Source organism: Amblyomma mixtum, chromosome 5 (assembly GCF_055824585.1).
Source record: "Amblyomma mixtum isolate Tamu chromosome 5, ASM5582458v1, whole genome shotgun sequence".
NCBI lineage: Eukaryota > Metazoa > Arthropoda > Arachnida > Ixodida > Ixodidae > Amblyomma > Amblyomma mixtum.
The window spans coordinates 3100160-3127379 of record NC_143016.1 but is presented as its reverse complement, the minus strand read 5'-3'; the positions used below and the strand labels follow the sequence as shown (position 1 = coordinate 3127379).

The window sequence follows — 27220 nt, the reverse complement described above, 5'->3', positions numbered from 1 at the left end:
GCTAACAGCGCCACAAACTGGCGGCAGTGAAAGGTGAGAACAAGCTGAGAAGGGTTGTTTTGTAGGCCAGTTGGTCATACATATTTCAAGAAATGCTTCGGCGCGGCAGACAAGGACAAAACGTAGAATAACACCACAGAGCGCTCTGTGGTGTTATTCTACCTTTTGTCCTTGTCTGCCGCGCCGAAGCATTTCTTGAAATATGTGAGAACTAGCCCTGAAGCGCAGGCCGTAAGAAAGAGCGCGCGCGTCACCCCTCTAGCCCGGCCAGGTATGAACAACGTTGTGCCAGAAACTCGGCGCTGAAGCCATAGGCCGTCGGTGTTCATTGGCGTTGACAGCGTATTACACTCCGATCATTTCAAGGAAAGGAAGTGCGCATAACTGGCTCCCTGGGTCAGTGGACACCTTAATCGCATTTATAGGTACGTGGGGTGATGAGAGAGAGAGGTAGGATGGATGCGTTGGCGATGAAAACGGTGAGCGCTCTCTCCCAATCAACCATTAGCTGCCACCTGCCAGGATGGCAGGTTGTGTGAGGACAATAATGTAGATATAAAGTCAAACAGGAATTTCTTACCACTTATGCGGGAGAAGGAAGGAAGGGAAAACTTTATTTACACTAATGGTTTTTCCTGCGGTTTGGGGGCATCTTCAGAGACGTCTTGGTTCTACCCCCAGGAGCCTTCTCTGTCGAAGTCGTCCACCTCTAATCAGTGGTCGGTTGCCCTCAGTCCAGGGCTCCGCTGGCCACTGCCGCCCGTTGAGCTCGCTGTACCAGACCTTGTTGGTCTTCGCAGCGGTCGCTGGACAGCAAAGTCTCCCACTGCTCCGCACTCGGGTTTTGTATTTTTGGGACCATGTCTATGTTTTGGCAGGCCCATGTGATGTGGTATAGTGTAGGTTTTTCGTCGCACCAGGGACATTTGTTCGTGTATATCGTAGGGTGCATTTTGTTTAGTATATATAGGTTTGGGAAAGAGCCTGTTTGTAATTGTCTCCAAGTGACAGCTTCCTCTCTGCTGAGAGATTTGTGCGGTGGGGGATATCGCATTCTTCTGCCTCTATAGTTTTTTAGTATGGCCGAGTATTCCCTGGGTGCTGGCGCGAGTTCCGCGGTCTCGTCGGAAGCTCGGAAAGTAATGTATCCTCGAGCTATCCTGTCGGCCTCTCGGTTCCCTGCCACCCCCGTGTGCCCCGGTACCCACACAATTTTGTGTCGGTTCTTGTCGTTTTGTTCTTCCCGGTTTTTAATTCTGTCACTCGCTGCGAGGAGTATACGGAGCGCGTGACGACCTATCCTGCCATTCATGTAATTTCGGCAGGCTGTTTGAGAGTCCGTAAGTATTGTTAGTGACCGCCCGGTTCTATAGCCCTCCGCCACCGCTAGAGCAACGGCTACTTCCTCGGACTTTGCAGGTATGCAGCCTCGGAGAGACGCGCTGGTCATTTCGCGTAAAGACGAATCGACCACCGCCGCTACAGCGATTTTGGTATCTCCTCCTCTCCAAGACGCGTCTGTATACACGGTCGTGGCTTGAGGAGCGTATGTTTTCTCGATGAATTCGGCCCTCGCTTCTCTTCTGCCTCGATGGAGGTTGGGATCCATGTTTTTTGGTATTGGCGCTACCTTGAGGGTCTTGCGAAGCTCGTCGGGGATCGTTGCCGTCCTCGACATTTCTCGCATCTGCTCGCGGTATCCGAGCCTCTGCAAGAGCGCTCTTCCTGTCGTTGTTTGCAACAGCCTGAGTTTTTGCGACTCAAGCTGCGCCTCTCGTAGCTCCTCAAAGGTGTTGTGTAATCCCAGGGCCATGAGTTTTTCTGTAGACGTGTTGCGTGGTAGTCGGAGCGCTGTCTTATACGCTTTGCGTAGCAGGGCATCCGCTTGTTGTATTTCATTTTTGTTGAGGCACTGGTAGGGTAGGCTGTATGTGATTCGACTAACTACTAGGCTTCTGACTAGTTTTAGTGTGTCTTCTTCACGCATGCCATGTCGCCTGTTGGTGATGCGGGTGATCATGCGTGCGACTTGTAGCGTTGTTGCTTTCAGTAGGGTAAAAGTGTGAGTACTGCGCTGGTTGGATTGAACCCACATGCCTAAAATTCTTATTGTTGTCTTTTCGGGTATGGGCGTCCCTTCTATGTAGACGTTGAGTTTTAGGTCCTCGTTGGTTGGGACGGTCCGGTTTTGCTTGCCTCTCCAGACTCTCAGCAGTTCCGATTTCTCGGTCGAGCATGAGAGTCCTCTTTCTGCGAGGTATAGCTCTACACAAGAGGCCGCTTGCTGTAGCCTTTCTTCCTTCTCTCCGAGACAGCCCGTGTTTGTCCAGACTGTTATATCGTCAGCATACATGGCATGCCTGATGCCTTCGATCTTCTCTAGTTTTCGAGCTAGGCCTATCATAGCTATGTTGAAGAGTAGGGGTGAGATAACTGACCCTTGGGGTGTTCCTTTGTTTGGAGTGCGAATTTTTCCCGATCGAAGGTCTCCTATGCCGATGGTGGCAGTTCTATCGGACAGGAAGGCTTTGACGAAGCCGTGGATTCTGCGTCCGCAATCCAGGTTGTCTAGGCCCGTAAGGATCGCTTCGTGGCTGACGTTATCGAATGCCCCCTTGATGTCCAGGGCCATTATGACATTTTCTCCCGTCCGAGGTACGTTTCGCAGGACATCTTCTTGTATTTGGGGAGACATCCCGTTCCTGTCGCTCGTAACGCCTCCCATGGCTGTGACAACCTCGCGAAATACTTACACAGACCTTATCTTTGAGAACCAGGCGTTGGTGCAGCAAGTCTAGCATATATTCTGCGGGGAGAAGGCGGGCCTGTACCATATGGTATGGGCCTGCCAACGAAATCAGGCGATCACTGTTAATAACCAGCTAACGCAGGAGGGGTGGCAGGCAGGTCTGACCAGCTCGGATGAAAAGAGTCAAAAGCAACTCATAGAAAGAACCCGGACAGCAGCCTACGCCAGTGGGGTTCCGGACTGAAAGCTCCAACCGCCGCTCCAACCTCCTAAACTATTGCATTAAAATATTTTCACCACCACCATATATCTATCTATTTCTCCGACCACAAAGCTTCTTTCATGACAATCAAGAACTGTTAGTGGAGTGTTTCTTAAAGAAGGATTATGCGTGAAAAATAACAAGTTGTCTGTAATTGTACATACATGTCTTGCTCGAATTCTTTGCCTCAGTCCATCGAAAACCTGAAACAGCTGGTGAGGTGTGCTAAAATTTCGTATTATGAAGTAACGTAATCGTTGGCAATCTTTTTCCTTCGTCGTGTGTGTTGTTGCGCCATGTGTTAATGTAATTACAACGTTATCGCTACCGCACCCAGTACATCGGTTTCACAGCGCGAGGTGACCGCTTCATACCAGCGCGCAGATACCTACACTCCGCCGGTCACTGCCGCTGGCATCACAAGTGTTGTGCCAAAAAGCAGAACTCTTTGCTTTTTGCAGGAATGCCCCATGCAACGCACGTTGACGTTAATCTGGCACCTCAACTAACACCGACTGGCAGTGTGAATGAGCTAGGCGCCCGATCCTCTTTAGACGGACGTAACTGTAGAGAATATAAACAACGGCTGTGATTGCTCTTGAAATTAAGAGATCAAGGAGCAAGCCTCCAGCCAAGCCGGACGCATCGTACGCGGTGGACTCATTACACTTCACGGGGCAGTTTAATCAGCTTACGACATACTTTGCGAATTAATTATGCCTTCGTATTCTGACGAAGACTTAGGCCTGTGTGTTCCACTACCACGAACGTTCGACTTCACAAAACTGAAAAGCGAAGCTCTCCTCCTCGTCGGCCTGCCTAGTTCATTAATACAGAGATAGGATAAAGGAGCACAAATGCATGCGCCATGGAGTATGGAGATAGTTAATGAATGTCAAACAGAGCCAGCCGGTGAACAAATCTATTTGATGGCGCAGCATTATAGAGAAGCAAACTTCGGAGAAAGAAAGGCAAATGCGGAAGGAAACTTAGAGTACCGCAGAGTATATTAAAAAGCGATATTATTGTAAGCCTATCCGAATCAGGGCCTGCATAACGCCTTATGTACTGTCGGCAAAAGCAAGACACGCGCGTATGCTTCCTAGTTATTAAACATGCCGTCGAGCGTGTCCGGTCCACACTCTTCTGCATCCGAGGGCCAGATGCTGTAGTTCAAGCACCAGTGGTTTATTACTGCACGGAATTTTCGCGCGTCCTTTATGCGCTTTTCGTCAGTTTTTCGATACCTGATTTGAGCAAGATGCCGGGATGGACAATTATTTTTTTTCTATATAGTATGCTACATAGCATATACGAGAGACAAAAAGAAGAAAAATAAGGGGGGGGGGGGGGGGGGAGTAGGGGAGATTAAATGCAAGTATGCAGCACAGTAAGCACGCGTATATAAAATAAGCCTAAATGTAAGTATTCAACTAAAAAAATCTTTATAGGCAAATGCTTCATTGAAATCTTGTTTATTTTCCTTGGTCCTTGCCTCGTGCTTTGATGCAAATTCGCAACTGTTTTTTGTAAAGACCAATCAAAAGAGCGCCCAAGTTTATAGCTGATGCAGACTCTTTCGTTCTTCGCGGATGACTTATAGCGCAGAGATTAACGAAGTCGAGTGACACTCGAAGGCCTTTCAAGAGAAGACATTATGCAAGACTATCAACAAAAGTTTTCAGGAGAACAGACGGGAATCTGAAGCTCATGGTCAGGTTACCGACCGCCTGGGACAATGAGCACCGCGTGCAAAACTGCGTAGGCTGGCACGCCTTGTACCAATTCCAGGAGAGGCCCTCCTAACCGCTGTCAGCCTGGCTGACAGCCTGATAGCAAAGAAAGAAAGGAGGTGCTCAACACAGAGTTAAGTAATACCCCTTGCACATTTGTTCTGAAAATCAAACAAACAAAACCAGGAAGGTCTGCAGCAATGTCACTTCCTTTGGACATCATTAGTACAAAGGACCTCACGATCAGCCGTTATGGCTGGTCGTGCATTATGTTTTCGCTGGAATTCCATAGAATTTATGACCAACAAGGCTCGTTGGTCTTGAAGTTTCGTTTCTTCTCCGATCACTGCGCTTTGGGGAAGCCAAAGAGAGGATGAGCGAAGAGCGCGGGTAGGCGGCGATTGAGGAAACAGGCTAATACGGCACCTGTCAGGCCAGCTGTGAAGCTCACCACCGAAAGGAGCGCCTGTGCAACCCCTAGCGCACGAGAGTGCGAAAGAAAAAAAACTCAAACAGAGCATTCGATTTCGGTGTTTTGACGGTCTACCGTCAGCAAAAAGGTAGCTTTAGAATAGTAGTTTAGTGAGGAATCTCGAAAATGTAAAAAAAAGGCAACAAAATTGCGCTCTCCAAGCTGAAAAGAAGTATTCACTCGTCTAGGTTTCCCGCTCTCTGATACCAGGCTGAACCGTCCTCCACTTTCGGTCGGTAATCGCGCAGTCCCTTTCAGTGTCGCCGTCACGAGTTAGAATTGAGTGGCAAGAAAAAATGTTTCAACTTTTGAATCCAATTTATGAACGTGCCTGTAGCTGCGGAACAAATATTGGCATAGTAAGAAAGAGCCGAAAAATCGGATTCTACTAAGAACAGAAATTGGACGGAGTTGTAAGCCGTTTCAACTGCGCACGTTGACAGCGCGCCATGCTGTGTGGGCGTGTGGCAGCGAGAACAACCCGAATAATCGAAGTGCTTGCAACCGATCGAAACAGGAACGAGACGGTTTCAAAGCAAATGTCAGCGCTGCTGTTTTATTCAAACGGACAGTCTATTTCTGCTAAGCCTGACTGTCAGAAAATCCGCGCATAAAATAGGGTATAATTTTCGCAGCACTGGCTTGCCTGCCGCGACTTTAAATTGCCCCTTCTTAGGCGACGCGTGCTGCCAGGCCTTCACGTGTTCAAACATGACTGTGAAGAGCTTCGTATAGCGAGGACAGACCGCCCTGATGGCGGGTAATTAGACGTCGGGGCTTGTCCAACTTTTGATATTGGGCTTTCACTCGCCTGCTTCCTCGGCCGGGCTGTCCTTTCCATCCTATTTACGACGGGTCTGTGTCCACCTCACGTGTCTTTGGCGGCGCCTTTTGGGCCGCTTTATCCTCCGTCTCTAATTTTAACCCCTGACCTCGTTCAGAAAACAGCCAGTTCACACATTTGTAGACAACTGAAAAACCTTATCGAAAGCCGCAGTACTGTAAATAAACACGAAAACCTAGAAAGACTGACTCTGTGCAATGACCGTTATTGACGCGTCTAACCGGACAGTTACCTGCTCCCCATCAACCGAAATGTTTGTTTTCGAATGCCTGTTGAACCTCGTTATAACGAAGTTGAAGTAGGCGTTGCTTCGTTATAGTCCATGTTGGCCAAGCTTCCAAGGGGAATCGTCATTCATTCGTTATACGCAATGTTTCGTTATAAATCGTTTCGTTATAACGAGGTTCGACTGTATACAGGTCGCGCTTCATCCGGCCGCCCATGTTTGCGGGAGCTGAGCACTTCACGCTTGCTTCCGAATCTTCCTGGCTTTGACGAAGACAAGGGCTCACGACGACTCGCGCCAAGGAGCCCATTGTACGCAGTCCACCCCCCCCCCCCCTCCTCCTCTCTCTAATCCTTCTCCCCGTCATGTATTCCGGCGCGAGCGAGAGTATCGGCAAGCCGTCAAGCGCAGTGGTCGTTCCCCCGGGGCTTTCTTTTTGCCTCGCGTTTGACGTGCGCAGAATCTGCCGCTTCGAACGAGACCCGAGCCGAGTCGCGGCGGCTGCGGTGGGCGCCTTTTTGTGGTAGTGGCTGCAGCATCGTTCCCGACTTCCTGCCGCAAACCGCGAGGTATTGTTTACGGCGCTGCCGAATGTGCTGAGGGAGAAAGCGCCCGGGTACCGGCGGTCGACTTTAACACGCGCTAGAGCGGTGCTTATTCCAAACGCCTGCTATCGCTCGCGGGCACATTTGACTCGACCAGATGGATTTGACGGAGTCGAAACCGTCGTGCCGTTTCCGGCTGAATACGAGCTGGCAGGGGTGTCGATTATGGGCCGCGAGTTAAATTTCATTTTTTGCTTGTGTTTGCTTTCAACATACCCGCGTCAGCCATTGTTTCTCCTGCTTTTTCATTTGTTGGTAGCGAATTATATATTTGATACCCCATATGCTTTCCCTTAACACCATCGCAGTGGTTTCTAGTGTTAATATAAAATACACTTCCTGGGTATAACGTTTGCGGATAAATAACAAAAATAAAATGCAGTGTGTCTCCTCGTATAAAGTGGGTGTAAGCGTGAAATAAATAGCAGAAAAGGCGTCGCACGTTCTAGAGCGGTTCATCGATGGTTGTAGCCACATTTTTTCAATGGTATAATCTTTCAGTCGGAAACTAGATGTTCAGTGCCCTTAGCCTCATCGATCTGGATGTCTTTCGAAGCCTGAAGATACTTGTTAACTACCGACGGGCTACCATGCTAAGCATGCTGGGTGAAGAAAGGAACGATGAACGCGAATGTTGAAAATAATCCCCTAATATAATAAAAACAAAGGCCTATACCACAGCGGGCGAAATGGCGCTCATCTCAACGCCGGAGACGCTGGGCAATAACCTGTGATGCGTCGGGACGACTTGAATCTGCTGAGGCGTAGGTTCCTTTCCAGTGATGGCCACGATTGCCACGGTCTTTTTTTTCTGTGATTAATTTGGACTCCCTTAGGATAATGACAGGTACGAACTTGGAACGACAAATCCGGAAGCGCGAATGACATCGCATTCTCAAGAGAGATTAGCCCAAGGATCGAGGCCAGTACGCCAGGAAGGCACTGCACAGAAACGACGTTGACGTCATTGGGCCTCATTCTCGTTACCCACTGTTTCGCTCCTTCTGTAGTCTCGGGGTTTTTCTCTGTTCATTATCATCTGCGATCGTCTACTGCGTAACACGTTCAGCATCTGCATTTAGCGTCTACTCGGAAGCAGCCGTGGGAATGAGTTCGTTCACGTTCTTCGAATGGCCGCGGCAACATGAAGATATTAAGGAAGAGGGGAAAAGTCTTTTATTTTGATTGTGCGGTGCCGTATTCTTCGATGGCGCAAAGTTTCATCTCTTTATTCTCGGCTACTTAGGAGCGCTTGAAGCTTCTGCCCCGTTCCTTTGTTGAGCTGATGTCATTGTGCTATTTTCTGGAAGGAAGGAGACGCGTCATTCACCACAAAAGATTCCCATTGTTTTCTCCTGGCTAGTGTATATGGAGAGATGCGGCGAGGTGGTGTCAAAAAACACCATAGTAAAGAGGACGGTCTAAGAAGTAAGATAAAAAAAATGGGCCAAGTTATCTGCCCCTAAAAGAAAGCGCAGCTGGCAAGATGGCAGCATTGAGCGCGGGCCTTAGTCAAGCCGAGGATTCTTTCCGACCGCCTAAATTCAAAGCGGCTTAGTGAGAAGGAGTTTTATTTTATGTGTGTGTGTGTGTGTGCCGCATAAAGGGAGCTAGGTTCGCTTCTGGAACAAGGTTTTCTGCATTGTTGCCGTATTCGCAGAGACCTACGCAAGCAAGAAAAAAAGGCGACAGAAAAGATAAACTCCTGGGGCGCGGGCGCGACTTCGCCGGACGCCGTGGGCATGGGTATTCAACTTTTTTCTTTCTTCTAGCTGAAAGCCGCCAGTACGCCTCCGTCCTGCGCCATTAAGACTTCTCAGGCTGTTTGTTTCACAGATTCACTGTGCCCCAGCGGTGCTAAAACGAACGGGGCCAAAGCAAAAACACGCACGACACACACGGGCGCACGTATTTTTTCTTATCTTAATACAGCGCAGACGGACAGGCCTGCTTTTTGTTCGCTGAGTCTCTCTGCTTTATTACGTTATGTTCGTTCGCCCCAATTGCAGCCTTTATTACCGGATGTATTTTGCACTGTATATGCTCGTGTCGTATGTGTTTCTACATTGTGCACAGTTAGTTTTCGCTACGTTCGATCTTGACGACTTCCGGCGCCCCTTCCGTTCTTTGCTCACTGCTAATTTTTGTTTTTTTTTTTTTGCTAGTGATTATGGTGTTTGTTCGTCCTAGTCTCCGCGTTTTCAAGTTATGTTCCTTTCTATCTGCATTGTATTCCCGTCCAAACCATTGCGCTCCGGATGCGTCACCCACCGGCCCAAAATTCTGCCATATTAAAATTATACCTCCACAGAAAACATCAGTTCTCAGTAACCTTGTTGGACTTATTGGGAAGTTTGACTTTTCGGCTTATATTTTTTTGAAATTGGCGGGGTTTTTTCGCTGTTAATTTTAGAACGCAACTTTCAGTTCTAATGCGATAGCATTATATGCCCCATGCGGCCAAAATGAGTCGCCGGTCATAAAATTCGCGCATTGGCTGGAGGAAAATGACGTCATCAGAGCGGACCATCTCCGTTGGCTGGGAGAAAGTGACGTCGCCAGACCGGAGTATTCCCATTGGCTGGAGGGAAGTTACGTCAGCAGAGAGCATTTCGTTTGGCTGCATGGCAGTGTAGTCACCAGATTGTAAGGGACAATACTTCACTTTCGGTATCGCATTGCCAAGAAATAATGAAATTAGGTGTCGCTGTTTTCTTTTTTCGGTAAATATTATTTTTATGCATGAAATTTAGTTTTTTTTTTTTTGAGAAATATTTGGTGTCCCTGAGCGGTAAAAATTAAGGTAGAGTTTACTACTACTTTTTCTTTTAGAATGAGCACCTGATATAGCAGTGATTATCACACTAACTGTTGTATTAAGAGCTATCGTTTCAAAAGGAAGTCATGCAGTCATAGCAGAAAGTAAAAAAAAAAAACGTCATGTTAAATGGCCAGGCCATGAGACAGAAACCTAAGTGTGAATTCAGTTTTTAAAACTTGCTTGTCATGTTCTGGTTGCACTCTCAGTCTGCGCCGAACCGGAGGACCACGCATAATATGGTCCGCGTGCTGACGACGGCCCAAGGATCGCCACTTGAACGTCGCGGAAGTTAGAACATAACACTTTCGTACCATTTGTGCATGGATCTGAGTTTACGGTTGCGTGTTACAGTGCGAAAGATTGTCAGTTTCCTTACAAGGAGTGTTAAATGTTATTCGAAAGAGTGACGGTCCCAAGCTTGTGATAAGTCTGCGGGCGCTATACACTACCGTACAGCTCTTAGATAGGAAGTGAAGCCTCAAAACCTGCAATTGATTTGTTAATTCGCAGATTAATGCCTCAGTACTCTAAACCACCGCAGTGAATTCAAAGGATACCGATGTCTCACCGCGTTCCTTGTTTCAGCACATTCTTAATTTTGTTCCGAGACCTACTGTTACTGGTACTCAATAGCCGTCTAACTGTGATATGGAAGCCAAGAATACGGACCTTTCTCGGTTAAAACCGAACTTCAAAAAATCTATTCGGCTTGCTTTTTTTTGTGACGTTCGTTTTAGACCCTTAAGTAAAACCGCTATTTCTGCAAATGAAATTGTTGGCAAGCAGTTATGCTGTGATTTTACTGGAAGACATTTTGTTTTATTTCTTTTTGGTCAGAAAGCAAAGGTTGTGCTGCGCGATGGTGAAATAGATATTCTTTTTTTTTTAATTACCGTCAAATAAGAAATGTAATCAGAAAGAGCCTTTAAGGCGACCATCATTAAGAATTTTGAAATTGACTGTTTGGCGGATTTTTCCACTTTTGCGAGATTTTTTATTCCTCTAAAAAAAAAACAAAAATGGGGGAGCAGCCAGGTAAAACGCGTGTTCAAAACTTTACTTATCGTTCGACTGCGCTGCGTGAAAACACTCGAACTGTGACAGTGCCTGTATGCGCATTCGTCCAGCGGAGTGGAAACCGAGTCCTGTTTGTGCTCCCAGGCACCGCTAAGAAAACCATCGCCGCGCATGGCAGCAGAGAAAAGCGAAGACAAGAATCTATACGGCTGAGCACTACGTCACTGGGCGCGACCGCGCTCAACCTAGGGCACAGAAAACGTGATGTGGGGCACTTCGCAAGGGCGCGTTCGATCTGTACGGGGACGAGCCTGTAGCCAGCCGGAGGGATGACGGTTACAGCAGTATGGTCAGTGCATGAATGAGCCACTGTTTATTGAGGGCACAGCTTTTATAGGCACGAGCGAGAGCGCTGTACCTAGTGAGCATTACTGATACGCATCGGCGCGATATAATCACTGATGTGCGGCACTGATACAAACACGACACGCGTCCGATACAGAACCTTGCGCTTCAACACCACAGTGGCCTGCCGCAAGACTCCGTTCTCGACCATCCAAGCCAGCGCCATCACCGCCCACATATCGCAAGGCCCCGCCAACAGGCAGGCCGTGTACCCTCTAACCCTGGTACCGTGTAAAGCTACCTCTGACAGTTACAAGCCGCAATGACTCCTAAAATGGACGCCACAACAAAAGCCGTTTTAACGCTTTCATTTCTCTTGGCCGGTATAATCTTACAACGCCTGAACACAGCCGACTTATGAGTTAGTTTAGAAGAAGCTGATGTGTAACTGATACTGAAGGCCGGCTTTTGAGATTATGTGACCGAAAAGGTGAGGCGCTCCGTTTACAGTGACTCAAATTGTCCGCTGACCCCGCCGCCATGAAAACCAATGGCCACCAATGGCCACCATGAAAACCAATGGCCAACACCAATGGCCAGTTCGAAGCCAACATTAGCAACTCCTTCACTGTTGATCATGGCAGGGCCAACATGAACAGGAGCTTGGCTGACGAGTTTCAGATGCTGTGGAAGCATAGCCTAAAAATGACCACTGCAAGGGGAACTCAACGTGAGGTCACGGCCAGTGCACAGAGAAAACTTCGACCATGACCATCCCATCTGCAGAGCATCCGCGGTGTGCTTCTCTGGAACGTGAATCGACACTAACAACCCCAACGGCTTTACTTTCCGCACTGGCGCTAAATTGGAGGACAACCCCGCTGCTGGGCTTGCAATTTACCTCGCTAACGGCGACGCTAATAGCCACTGCCCCACTTTCGAGGCGTTGATGACGTCTGCAGAATTAGGAGGGGGAGTGTACTAATCGCAACCACCCTCTACAAATCGTCGAACGCACCTCGAGACTGTGTAGTGGAGCTCATTCGGTTCGCGCTGCCCGATTTGCACGGGAAACCGATTGAGCTGCTCGGCTACTTCAATACAGACGCTCTAAAGCACAACCAGTTCCACAACCACGCACTTAATCGAAAGGTCGAGCGGAAGTTGATGCCGGCCAGCCGGACCACCTCTCTCGACATCTGATCTCGTGTTTGGATGGAACTGCCTAGTTATAAGAGGTTAATACGTGAACACACAAGAAGAATACCGCTCACTAGGACCAATTATGGCAGACAGATCTTACATTTCCAAGTTCCTTATTTGCTAAATTTCATAGGAGAAGAAATTAATTTCCAAAAACCGGAGTTTAAGAAATATGTCAAATCGTATTTGTTAAAAAAACCCATTTCTTTTCTTCAATAAGACATTGTTTGTATTAATTAATTTTCGGTGTAATCAAGGTGTATATATATTATCACAGTACGGTGTGCTAAGTGTCTGTAATCTATGTGTGTGTGTGTTTGCAATTACATGAGTTTTGCAGAGTGCCGAGATGTGCATCTAGCGTTTCTTTTTTCTTTCCCTTAAATTCTACTAAGTGTTCTCTAATTCCGTATTTATATGTTCACTTTTATATGCTGAAATATTTATATGTTCTAATGTGTTTTTGTAATTGAGAACTGTTTCCCTGTCTATCTTTTCTTTGTGCACTGAAATGCCGAATTGTGTTACCTGGGGCAGGAGCCTCTGTCAGGCAATGAGCCTTTAGCTCCTGCTCCTTTTTTCTCTGTTGTGAGAAAATGAAATAAAGAAAGAAAAGAAAGAATAACATAACCACTTCTCTGCTCATAAAGCGGCAATAGTCGCCCTGGAATAAATGTGCATCACCTGTGTAGTCATATACGGTGTCCTAAAGGTCGTAAGCCTCGTCGCTGTGAAGATAGTTCCCAAAATATCGTCATCATCGACATCGTCATCAGTTTAGCAAGGGTTAAGCATACAACCAGCGCTCGAATTCGCAGGATATTGGATTTCCTGTTATTGAAAGTTGTCCGAACAATTCAGTGAAGACTTTGATAAAGTTAATTTTAACCATTCTGAACATCTTCGTGGGTAGCACTGTTTCACTTGTTTGCCCTTCTCGCTCCTCCCGTTCCCTTTTGACGGGACATGAAGAACTCGCCTGTAAGGGATATTCCATCCGGCGTTTCAAAGCTTGCTCACTGGTGTCTGCGCGAACAGCGCATTGTCGATTTTCATTTTCAGCTCCATGCCGAAAATTGTGTCGTTCCTTTCCTTAGAACTGTATAGCCTCGGAAAGACTTCGGCCATGGCTTTCCTTTGAAACTCAACTTTATTAAGGCTTGTTTTGTGGCGAAAGCAGCCCTACGCGAGTCTCCGAGCCATTTCGCGGTGCTGACGAAAGGCCGTACTGCGCATGCGCGAGTAGCAGTGACGTCACACGGCGCATAGCTGACGCGCCACCACCGTCACTGCACGGGTGACTCAGAGGTGCCGTCGCCGCGCTCGCCAGTTGCGCATGCGCAGTAGCGGCGCATAGCTAGCGTGCCGGGGCCGCCGCCGCGCACTCTCCAACGCCTCTCTCTTTCCTCGTTGCTTTCGGAATCCTCCAGGTTAAACCAGAGCTAAAGCACTGCCAATTTTTTAAAATTGTTCATGGCTCTTAATCGCCAGAACAACGACTGTCTGCGACACACTGCGGCAATCAGCTGGCTCATTAGAGAGATTTATTGTGCAATAAGCATCGTGTTACCACAACAGAGGCAGCCCGACTGCGAATGCTTAAGATGTTAGACAGCAATTACCGCGGTTGGCAACAACTTTTTCTCCCTTTTTGTATTTTTGTAATAATAAACCAGTACTACTACGACTCCAAAGTGACGCAGAAACAAGCAAGAAAAAACGTTTAGCATACCGTAGTCTTATACCGCAACAAATGCATTACTAGGGGCAACTTGAGTGACGCTCTTTTTTGTCCATGGCGATGGATTGGTGCCACCGTGTCTCCACTGGGCGCAGCCTAATCGAGGTGGAAAGTTGGGATAGCTAGATTGCATTGAACGGAAATGTATTTGCAGAGTTGAGAAAAGCACGAATGGCGACAAGAAAACACAGGCTATATGCTACTCTATCCAGTGTGCTGAGACTGGTATTACGCGATTAATTTAGTCATCGCTGCGTGTCACAAAATAAAACTAAATTCCATTTTAACATTGTCCTTTAAAGTGTCTTACAGAGTCGATCACACTTGTCTAGAGTGCTCGGACGGTGCGCTGCGGAGCAAATCAACTGAAATATTTTCGCAGTTGCTTTGCTAGTGGTAAGGCGTTGGGGCCTGTGCGTTCACGTCTCTATTCAGCTGCTCTCCAGCGCGAGCATTATCAATGAGATTAAATTCCTGCTTCATAACTTCTCTTAATTCCCACCGAACTGCTCCTTTCCAGCGCTCTAGACAAGTGTGATCGACTCTGTACTCCACTTTGCCAGCCGCGGCGTTAGGCCTCGCAAGACATAATGGCATCGGCGTCTAGTAGATTCAAACAGAGATGTGGTCACAATTTGTGGCTGGTGAAGCGTTTGACGGGACAATTCCTCGCATTGAAGGAAATGGCTGATGAGGTCTGTCCGAAGACCCGCCCCGGAAGTTGCACCGAAGCCGCGTCTTTCAATTGGTGTACGTCGGGTCGTTGCTTCCGGTGCGTGTGCAGCGCATGAGCCGATACCTGGTCGGTACTAATCTCTCTGAACCAATTCAACGCAGCTGAAAACATCACGAAACCCGTGCATCGATCTGGCATTCGAGAGGTAGGGGTAGCGGCAAACTTTACTCAATCAATAGCTTTGCACCCCCCCCCCCCCCCCCTCGAACTGGGAGGGACCCTTACTCCAGGGCAGTACAGTGTAAAGGCGATTACGCCAACGTGCACACATTTATCTCATCCAGAATACGCGTATAATCAAGATGGAAGAAACATCAGTCACACAGAGCCAATGTGCGCGGCGGCCATAAGCAATAATACGCTTTCTCGTCATTCACTAGCTAATCACGAGCCGATCACCACCGTCAGAGCAACCATCACCAAACTCGTTATGCATTGCGTCATTACGTAAATCGTTTCGCGACCAGTTTCGCCAATCATTCCGCTTTGATTACTCGCTGTGCCACGGGCCGGGGTAAGCGCCCGTCATTTTCGAAGCGCCCTTTCGCATGAACGGGCAAACGTTAGGGTAAGGTGCTGCGTTGCTCATGAAGCAAATGCTTCGCCTTCGTCTCCGCATTCACTCTCTCTTCTTGCACCTCCGTCTTGGCCTTCGGCGTGTGCACACCAGCGCCCACTAACTCATGTCCCAGCCGAACAAGAAAGATTCTCCGCGCGGAAAAGGATTTCCTCCCACCGCGGCCGCCTCTGGCAGCGGTGGTCATTTCGCGGTGGCTGCTGCATGCGCGATTAACCCGGTAACTGATGGTCTTGGCTACACGCGACGCCAATTAGGTGCGTACGTCACGGCGAGGTGCCTGCGCAGACGCTGGAAGGAACAAGAGAAGCTCACCACCCTCTCCCCGCCCCGCAGTGGGCCGTGCCTCGCCACGGCGATCCATCAACTCGGATCCTCGTGTTTACCCGCTTGAAACTCAGCTATTTTTTTCTCTCTCTCTTTCCGTTTCTCTATCCAGTCAACACAGCTGGCTGGCAATGCAGAAACTCCTACATATTCTATCGCGCGCCGAGAAATAAGCCCTGTTCTGTTGTGAAGAACTGCCTACACGTCCTTCTTTTGCTTAACGCTTGCTTTGCAGGTATATATCTGAGCGGCTGTCCTTCCTCACAGCCTGCCTAGTTCCGTCCACTTAGCTGAGCATTTGTGAACGGTCAGCTAAACTGGGTTCTGGTTAGAACTTTAAACTGGGCGGTTCCTTTGCTTGCATAGCCCCGAAGAAAGTTGACGGGAGCATTTTTATTCTCTTATTTTGTGCATGCAAATTTACGCCCTGAATTCGCTTCATACAGACATGATGATTTGATGGCGTAACTAAACTACGTTCCTCTGGAATGAGAACTTAACCGCTCGTATCAGCGGGGATGTGTCCCGAAAGCGAAGATTTATGTCGATTAGGCGTGTTCATGGGGACTTTTCATGGTCTGGTTCATACTAGCTGGCTGCAGATAGTGTAGATATCACAGAGAGAGGGATCGTTACGAGAATGCACAAATTTTGAATTATCTTGCTCGAGAATACATGAACCGTGTCATAATGAATATCATGTGTAGGATTCGGAGAGACTTTGTCAGACAATGAGTAATGACATGCTTATACAGGCGCATGGATGACAAATGGCCATTTACTGTTGCTCCGTGGACGCCTTCCTCTAAACTGGTTTAGAACCTCGCTCGAAAACTACATCTTATATGCTCCCTTTGATGTCCCTGCTTACTGTTTTAGCGCGCCAGCGCTTATAGTGGACATTCCCCGTATCTAGCCGTAGTGTATTTGTTTGCTTGTCTGTTTGTCTGAAGCCAGTCTTGTGGTAGGTTGCTCACCTGTCCACCGTGTATGCATATATATATATATATATATATATATATATATATATATAGCGAAGTATACACTCCGTATATATATATATATACCTACCAGCCTGCCCACCGGTGGCAGCACCTGCCGTGGAAGGGCAGTGGCGCATCCCTTGACCGCTGCACCACTGCGCAAGGAGTGGTAGGAAGACTCCCAGTTCCGCTTATATAGACATTAACCCATTATCGCTGTCCGAACAGCTTCCATCCGTGAACACTGGAACTGAACACCGGTACCGAAGTCAAAGCGAACTGCTAACGCACCTAATTCGCATTTGGTCTAACTACGCGAATCGGCTGTCATTGTTTTCCTTGTTTTTATTGTAAACGAAACTTGACACACACACGCACACACACATGCGCACACACATGCACGCGCGCACACACACGCGCACAGACACACACACACTCACACACACGCACGCAAGCTTCAAAAAGTCTTCTCCGGTTCCAGAACGTATTACTGCAGAGGACCACACGAACGAAAACACTGATTCATTTCCCGTTTTCGCTCGTGCTGCTTTCTTATATATATATTTTGGAGGCGAAATTGTAGGCTCGTGTAATGTGCGATGTCAGTGCATGTTAGAGAACCCCAGCAGGTCGAAATTTCCGCAGCCCTTCACTATGGCGTCCCTCATAACCTGAGTCACTTGGGAACTTCAAACCCTCCGAAATCAAAAACAAATATATATATATATATATATATATATATATATATATATATATATATATATATATATATATATATATATATATATATATAATAAGTTGGGGAAGTCACATTGAAAAACTTAACAGATTTATTCAACGTTTCGACCAGGGACTGGTCTTTTTCAAGAGTGATCATACAGTGCACGGACGCATCTTCTTATAGCAGTGAACATGGCACACAGAGGGCTTGAAAAGAAAAAATATCAGCAAATAAAGAAAGATAAAAAATTAAAGATGAGAAAAAAAAAAACACAGGGAAAAGAGGAACACAGCCGAGAAGCTCACAGCACAGCGTCGTCTTTCTCATTCAAAATTCGAGGAGATTTCAACTGTGACACCAGCAACGTGGTCTACCTTCTCGAGTGCGGTATGTGCCGTGCTCAGTATATTGGGCAAACTGAAACTCCTTTCCGATTGAGAATAAATAACCACAGAGCACATATACGATCTCTGCCAGATCTGCCGCTTTCAAAACACGTAACGACAAAAGGCCATCCATTTGGAAGGTTCAAGGCCACCATATTGCAATCTGGCTTCCAGACACATCACGACAGGGAAGCGTGTGAATCATATCTAATATTTAAATTTAACACCTTGGCTGCTGGTATTAATGAGAGCCCTGGCAAACTTTCCTGCCTTTCCGGCTAAATCTTCCTGCAATGTTTTGTTTCTTTTTTCTTTTCCTTGTGAACTATTTTGCATCCAAAATATTGTGTGTGAAATCCATTACGATGACAGTTGCGTAACGATTTGTTCTGTATCGAACACTTTCCATTCTGGTCGAGGTACTGACATTATTCTTGTTGTGGTTAAGCACGAATTTTGTGACGCTCGTCTCTCATGTGTATTCATCGCATTATTATCGTTTGGTTGTTGCTGATCACTGCGTTTGGGTAAACTTTGTTTCTTAGGACATTTTTCTACTCTTGAACTGTATTTTTGTGCGCCTCTATTATTTCGCTTGGTATTTGTATTTATTCTAATATTGTTGTGTTAAGTCTAAGCAGTGTTCCCTGGGATGAAATTTGTCTTTTTGGCACACTTTCTAACACTCTGCCGCTGTCTTTAACTTCATTTTTGGGCTTATATACATTTCCCCACATATCTCCTCCTGAAAAATGCTACAACAGTGACACAATTTTGTGTGTATTCTGTGTATTCTGTGCATTCATGTCACCTCTGCGTGTGTGTGTGTGTTGTTTTTTTGTTTCTTTTGGCCATCGCAGTGCCATTTTCTGTATTTATTTATTCTTTTATTCGTTTTTTTTTTTCCCACTCCTGCAAGCGAGGAACCTTTCCATGTGGTCACCATATGCGAACCACAGGGACACTTAAGCGCAGACACTTAAGCGCAGCCGCAACCTGTGCGTGCTCGTGCTATCTCCTAAAGTCGCGCGGGGCCACACAGACGCGGCTAGAAGCCATACTGACGCACACAATTGGCAGGCACTTACCTTCTTTTGTTAACCACCCCCACGTTTTTTCCCTCTTCCGAACTAGTCGCGTGCCCGCCCAGGCCGCCTCCCTCTTTCACCTGTTTCAAGCGGCGCCTTTGCTGGACCATCTTGGCGTTTGGGTTTCCTTTCTCGGCTGTGTTCCTCTTTTCCCTGTGTTTTTTTTTTCTCATCTTTAATTTTTTATCTTTCTTTATTTGCTGATATTTTTTCTTTTCAAGCCCTCTGTGTGCCATGTTCACTGCTATAAGAAGATGCGTCCGTGCACTGTATGATCACTCTTGAAAAAGACCAGTCCCTGGTCGAAACGTTGAATAAATCTGTTAAGTTTTTCAATGTGACTTCCCCAACTTATTATATATTTAGTCAGTTGCCTTGAAGATTTTCTTATTCCTTATATATATATATATATATATATATATATATAATAAGTTGGGGAAGTCACATTGAAAAACTTAACAGATTTATTCAACGTTTCGACCAGGGACTGGTCTTTTTCAAGAATGATCATACAGTGCATGGAAGGGTCTTCTTATAGCAGTGAACATGGCACACACAGGGCTTGAAAAAGAAAAATGAGAAAAAATCAAAAGGGGAAAGAGGAAGACAGCCAAGACACGAAACCCAAACGCCAAGGTGCGCCAGCAAAGGCGCCGCCGTGAAAGAGGTGAAAGAGGGTGGTGGGCCTGGGCGGGCACGCGTCTAGTTAACAAAAAAAGAGCGTAGGGGTGGTTAACAAAAGAAGGCAAGTGCCTGCCAATTGTGTGCGTAAGTGTCGCCTCTAGCCACCTCTGTGTGGCCCCGCGCGACTCCAGAAAAGCACGAGAACGCACAGGTTGCGGTTGAGCTAAGTGTCTCCACGGGTGGCACGCGGACCCCCAAAACCAGATGAGGTTGCATATGAAGACCATATGGAAAGCTCCTTCTTTACAGGAGTAGAAAAAAAGGAATAAGTAAAGACAAAAAATGGCTCTGCGATGGCCGAAGGAAACAAAACCACATGAGGGTCGCACGTGAGAACCACATGGATAGGCTCCTTCTTTACAGGAGTGGAAAAAAAAGTATAAAGACAGAAAATGGCACTGCGATGGCTGAAAGGAACAAAAACACACACACGCAGAGGCGACATGAATACACAGAAAATACACAAAATTGTGTCACTTTTGTAGCATTCTTTAGCAGAGGATATGTGGGGAAATGCGTCAAAGCCCACAAATTAAGTTATAGGCAGCGCCAGAGTGTTAGAAAGTGTACCAAAAAGGCAAATTTCATTACATGAAACACCGCTTAGGAATAACACAACAACAATATTAGAATAAATACAAATGGCACGCGAGATAATACAGGCGCCCAAAATTTTGGGCGCCTGTATTATCTCGCGTGCCATTTGTATTTATTCTAATATTGTTGTTGTGTTATTCCTAAGCGGTGTTTCATGTAATGAAATTTGCCTTTTTGGTACACTTTCTAACACTCTGGCGCTGCCTATAACTTAATTTGTGGGCTTTGACGCATTTCCCCACATATCCTCTGCTAAAGAATGCTACAAAAGTGACACAATTTTGTGTATTTTCTGTGTATTCATGTCGCCTCTGCGTGTGTGTGTTTTTGTTCCTTTCAGCCATCGCAGTGCCATTTTCTGTCTTTATACTTTTTTTTCCACTCCTGTAAAGAAGGAGCCTATCCATGTGGTTCTCACGTGCGACCCTCATGTGGTTTTGTTTCCTTCGGCCATCGCAGAGCCATTTTTTGTCTTTACTTATTCCTTTTTTTCTACTCCTGTAAAGAAGGAGCTTTCCATATGGTCTTCATATGCAACCTCATCTGGTTTTGGGGGTCCGCGTGCCACCCGTGGAGACACTTAGCTCAACCGCAACCTGTGCGTTCTCGTGCTTTTCTGGAGTCGCGCGGGGCCACACAGAGGTGGCTAGAGGCGACACTTACGCACACAATTGGCAGGCACTTGCCTTCTTTTGTTAACCACCCCTACGCTCTTTTTTTGTTAACTAGACGCGTGCCCGCCCAGGCCCACCACCCTCTTTCACCTCTTTCACGGCGGCGCCTTTGCTGGCGCACCTTGGCGTTTGGGTTTCGTGTCTTGGCTGTCTTCCTCTTTCCCCTTTTGATTTTTTCTCATTTTTCTTTTTCAAGCCCTGTGTGTGCCATGTTCACTGCTATAAGAAGACCCTTCCATGCACTGTATGATCATTCTTGAAAAAGACCAGTCCCTGGTCGAAACGTTGAATAAATCTGTTAAGTTTTTCAATGTGACTTCCCCAACTTATTATATTTTTAATCAGTTGCCTTGAAGATTTTGTTATCCCTTATATATATATATATATATATATATATATATATATATATATATATATATATATATATAAGAAGTTGGGGAAGTCACATTGAAAAACTTAACAAATTTATTCAACGTTTCGACCAGGGACTGGTCTTTTCTTGAAAAAAGGCCAGTCCATGGTCGAAACGTTGAATAAATTTGTTAAGTTTTTCAATGTGACTTCCCCAACTTCTTATATTTTTAATGAGTTGCCTTGAAGATTTTGTTATTCCTTATATATATATATATATATATATATATATATATATATATATATATATATATATAGATATATATATATATATATATATATATGCACACACACACATATTACCACGGACGAGCGAAGACGAAAGAGGTGAATTGCGAACGCGGTGGAAGTTGTTCGGTTGGACGCCATCGGGGACTGGCTTGGTTCACCTGCGACGCCCGGCGTGAACCGACCTTGAGCAAAGTTTTTGCGTCTGCAACAACTTGGTGGAGGCTTGCTGGGTACATCCTAAAGCGACGGAACATCCGCCCGAGCCTCGCCGGAGTCGACGTTGTACCGGCATACCACCTCTCGTGCCCGAGATGTCCCTAGATGGAGGAGCCACCCCCAGGTCTGCACTTAGCAGCTCCTGGCCGCACTACCGTGAACCCCGCACCTTCGCGGGCGCAGCCGGTGATACAGTGGACGAGTGGCTCACGCATTGCCAAGGAGTGAGTCGCTACAACAAGTCGAATACAAACTACCTGTTAATGAACGTTGTTTTCTCCCTCACGGACACGGCCCTTACATGGTACGAAGTTATGAAGACATCTTGATATATTAGCCACGCTTTATGGAAGAACTCACTGAGTGCTTTTGGAGACTCTTCCGTGATAAAGAAGGGGGCGAGCAGACACTGGCTCATCGAACTCAGCTTCCCAGTGAGACTAGCATCCAGTATATTGAGGCAGTACTCAAACTCTGTGAAGTAGCCTCGCCTCGAATGTCCGGCGAGGTCAATGTGTCCCATTTACTTAAGGGCTTCGCTGAAGACATCTGTACATTTCTTATCAGCAAGGACAGCCTGAACTCCGTCGCTGATGTTGCACAGCACTGCCGAACATTTGAGAACTTGAAGACGCTTCGAATAACACCGAAGTTTGGGGCACTTGAAAACAGTCACAACAGTCGCTGCAATTGATACTGCTCCCACGAGTGATCTTGCCTCCTCTATCCGCTTTATAGTGCGAGAGGTATTGTTCCGCTACCAGACACCTCCTTGTGACCACACGCTCACTTCTCTGCAGCGGCCGGCAGAGCCGTTTTCAATCAACGCCACGGACTTTGCTGCACATCGAGCTCCTCAGTATTCTCGACAGCGCAACGTTCAGAGGTCGCAGCAGGACCAACGCTACTACGAGCGGCCACCACTTGTTCACGAAGAGAACGCACGGTGTGATGCCTTCTCAATGGGTCTCGGAAGCGATGAATGCTACCAGGCACGAACCTTTGAACGCCCGCCTCTGGTTTGTTTTCGCTGCGGTAATCCTGGACACATTTCAAGATTTTGCCCCAGCCGTCGACCTTCGCGATACGGACCATCAACTTTCACGGCCCGACCGGCCTACCAGAATGCATCTACCCCGAATGACTAAGTACGCCCTTCAACAGCACTTCGGCACACCACCATTCGGAATTCTTCCCCGGCGTCCGATCGGAGTGTGACTCCCTCTCCCGCCCTTCGCAAGCTGCGGTCACTGTCCCTTCGTCACCGCTGCTTGTCGCCTCGTCCAGGAAACTAACCAGCGCGACCGATGGAGGTGAGGCCGCTGGACTTTCGCTCTGTTCAGATATCCCGCCTCCAGTTTGGATGATATATATATATATATATATATATATATATATATATATATATATATATATATATATATATATATATATATATATATATATATATATATATGAAAGAAGCCAACAGCCACAGAAACCAAGGGGCACAGGGGATTTTTTTTTTTTAATAATTTATTTATTTTGTGGTGTTGATCAATTTAGAATATTACTGAACATGTTATCGCTTAAAGCTAATTGATTAGAAAAGCAGAAGAAAAAACAACCACTGCCGCCGGTGGGATCCGAACCCACGACCTCCGAATTACGCGTCCGGTGCTCTACCTCTGAGCTACGGCGACGGCTGTCAAATCTTCTGCTTTCGGGGGTATTTATGTTTACAAGTAACCTAACCTTGAGAGTGTTCATCAGCGCCACCCACGTTCATAAGCGGCGGACGTAGAACGTCCTGAGTTACCGCAGGTGTGACGTAGAACGTCATCGAACGGAGAGGGTGGAAGCTGCGTGAGAACCCTCTTATGCTTCCTATGGAGTCAAGGCTGCCAGAACCGAGGCACTCGCTAAGCAATTAAGCAAACAAGGGAAAGGGAATGAGGGGCTCGTTATAAATATGAAAGAAGCCAACAGCCACAGAAACCAAGGGGCACAGGGGATTTTTTTTTAATAATTTATTTATTTTGTGGTGTTGATCAATTTAGAATATTACTGAACATGTTATCGCTTAAAGCTAATTGATTAGAAAAGCAGAAGAAAAAACAACCACTGCCGCCGGTGGGATCCGAACCCACGACCTCCGAATTACGCGTCCGGTGCTCTACCTCTGAGCTACGGCGACGGCTGTCAAATCTTCTGCTTTCGGGGGTATTTATGTTTATAAGTAACCTAACCTTGAGAGTGTTCATCAGCGCCACCCACGTTCATAAGCGGCGGACGTAGAACGTCCTGAGTTACCGCAGGTGTGACGTAGAACGTCATCGAACGGAGAGGGTGGAAGCTGCGTGAGAACCCTCTTATGCTTCCTATGGAGTCAAGGCTGCCAGAACCGAGGCACTCGCTAAGCAATTAAGCAAACAAGGGAAAGGGAATGAGGGGCTCGTTATAAATATGAAAGAAGCCAACAGCCACAGAAACCAAGGGGCACAGGGGATTTTTTTTTTTTTTAATAATTTATTTATTTTGTGGTGTTGATCAATTTAGAATATTACTGAACATGTTATCGCTTAAAGCTAATTGATTAGAAAAGCAGAAGAAAAAACAACCACTGCCGCCGGTGGGATCCGAACCCACGACCTCCGAATTACGCGTCCGGTGCTCTACCTCTGAGCTACGGCGACGGCTGTCAAATCTTCTGCTTTCGGGGGTATTTATGTTTACAAGTAACCTAACCTTGAGAGTGTTCATCAGCGCCACCCACGTTCATAAGCGGCGGACGTAGAACGTCCTGAGTTACCGCAGGTGTGACGTAGAACGTCATCGAACGGAGAGGGTGGAAGCTGCGTGAGAACCCTCTTATGCTTCCTATGGAGTCAAGGCTGCCAGAACCGAGGCACTCGCTAAGCAATTAAGCAAACAAGGGAAAGGGAATGAGGGGCTCGTTATAAATATGAAAGAAGCCAACAGCCACAGAAACCAAGGGGCACAGGGGATTTTTTTTTTAATAATTTATTTATTTTGTGGTGTTGATCAATTTAGAATATTACTGAACATGTTATCGCTTAAAGCTAATTGATTAGAAAAGCCGAAGAAAAAACAACCACTGCCGCCGGTGGGATCCGAACCCACGACCTCCGAATTACGCGTCCGGTGCTCTACCTCTGAGCTACGGCGACGGCTGTCAAATCTTCTGCTTTCGGGGGTATTTATGTTTACAAGTAACCTAACCTTGAGAGTGTTCATCAGCGCCACCCACGTTCATAAGCGGCGGACGTAGAACGTCCTGAGTTACCGCAGGTGTGACGTAGAACGTCATCGAACGGAGAGGGTGGAAGCTGCGTGAGAACCCTCTTATGCTTCCTATGGAGTCAAGGCTGCCAGAACCGAGGCACTCGCTAAGCAATTAAGCAAACAAGGGAAAGGGAATGAGGGGCTCGTTATAAATATGAAAGAAGCCAACAGCCACAGAAACCAAGGGGCACAGGGGATTTTTTTTTTTAATAATTTATTTATTTTGTGGTGTTGATCAATTTAGAATATTACTGAACATGTTATCGCTTAAAGCTAATTGATTAGAAAAGCAGAAGAAAAAACAACCACTGCCGCCGGTGGGATCCGAACCCACGACCTCCGAATTACGCGTCCGGTGCTCTACCTCTGAGCTACTGAGCTCTGAGCTCTTTTTCTTCTGCTTTTCTAATCAATTAGCTTTAAGCGATAACATGTTCAGTAATATTCTAAATTGATCAACACCACAAAATAAATAAATTATTAAAAAAAAAAAAATCCCCTGTGCCCCTTGGTTTCTGTGGCTGTTGGCTTCTTTCATATATATATATATATATATATATATATATATATATATATATGCTTTTAACATCAGTAAATTAACCACCGCAATACCGTCGATGAACTCTTGATGAATACTGCCAGAGCATTTCAACGACTGTGATAGTGCTTACATGTGAACTTTGCTTCTGGCTTTTGTAAACGTTTTAACGAATCGAGTATATTCAATTAATGAGGAAATTTACATTGTTAGAATATTCAAAGTACGGTCGCACCACTCTTTAGCTTCAGAAGCTATCAACTTTTGTAAGAAGTTGCGAAGTGGACAGATAAAAAAAAAATTGGAAGGCAAGTGAGTTGGTTAAGGAATAATTGAAAAGTTTTAAAACGTCTATTGTTGTGTCGATAACGCGTTGTTATTAAAATAAAGCGTAAATAATAACAGTGGATTGAAATAGAAGCTCATCGCAAACCTCGAGGCTCAGAGTGGCCCTCTATGATTTCTGCAGTTATCAACATATAAATGATCGCTTATTTTTTAACCACTGAAACAGTTATAAAAGCAGCAGCCCAGAGAAGTTATTTCCAAGTTTTCAGGTCGAAGATTAAAACTCTTTCCAGTCAGACCTAGCACGTAAGCTGAAAACGGCCAGTAGAGCGCTGCGGCGATGATTCCGAGAACGCTCGGTGGTTCCTTATTACGAGAAAGTGTTAGCCGGCAAGAACGTGCGAATGCTTATGAGCAGAAAAGTCCGGGCTTATTTTCAAGTCTAGCGGAAATCTGGTGCGGGCTCTTTCAGCAGGTTGTCTTTCGGGCACAGGGTATTTTTTGTTTATCCTGCGCATCTGAATATAGATCCCAATTTTCCCAACCAGAGTTTCGCTGGGAGTTTCTAATTTCCATTTAGTGCTACAGAAAGGTGCACTTCGCGCCAAAGTAGGCGATCAGCCTTCGCAGATTACTTTGAGAAAATAGCCTCGAGCCTCCCCGACCTAACCGCTCTTTTCTCCCGAAAAACTCTTCATAGGGTTCTACTTTAGTTGGGTGTCTGTTGCAGCGTTCGGCGGCTTCGAGGTATATTATCGACCGTATGGCGGTGGGCTATGCTGGGATGGATATCTTGGCTTTGAAATCAGGCTCACCCGCCGCGGTGGCTCAGTGGTTACGGCGCTCGGCTGCTGACCCGAAAGACGTGGGTTCGATCCCGGCCGCGGCGGCCGAATTTCGATGGAGGCGAAATTCTAGAGGCCCGTGTGCTGTGCGATGTCAGTGCACGTTGAAGAACCTCAGGTGGTCGAAATTTGCAGAGCCCTTCACAACGGCGTCCCTCGTAGCCTCAGTTGCTTTGGGACGTTAAACCCAAATAAATCAATAAATCAGACTCGACCGCCGCAAAAAAATTCTGCAGAATGAGCGGCGAAAGTGTTGAGCCAGTTGTCAGATAAGCAGCAGAACACTGTGATTGCGAGTTCGCGATGTCCTAATTCTACGTGTCGATCCAGCGCACATTTCTGAACTCGTTGTCGTCTCAGGTTCTCGAAAATTTCTGCCCAAGCGGTGGCAGGTACTCTACTCATACTAGGGACAAAATGATGAACGTTGCATGAACACTTTCTGCTTTGCTTGCACCCCTGAAAGGGCTTTAATGACAGCTTTTCATCCCATTTTTGTTTTTAGTACGAATCAATTCGACGGCATCCTTCTGGTTACGTTGATGGTTGCTGACCGGTAAACGACGCATTTTTGCTGAAAAAATTGTGTTTAGAAGTGGAACTTTTTCCCCTCCT

The 27220-nt window shown here is 46.5% G+C and overlaps 1 protein-coding gene across 1 annotated transcript in view; it reads left to right on the top strand.

The window, feature by feature from the left end:
* Positions 1–22383: 22383 nt before the first annotated feature.
* LOC149341145 (parathyroid hormone/parathyroid hormone-related peptide receptor-like) overlaps positions 22384–27220 on the top strand; it is a 62000-nt gene continuing 57163 nt past the window's right edge. Inside the window, exon 1 of the mRNA XM_089543023.1 lies at positions 22384–22962. Coding sequence (XP_089399149.1) covers positions 22957–22962 — 6 coding nt within the window. The 5' untranslated portion in view covers positions 22384–22956. The remainder of the gene's footprint in view (positions 22963–27220) is intronic.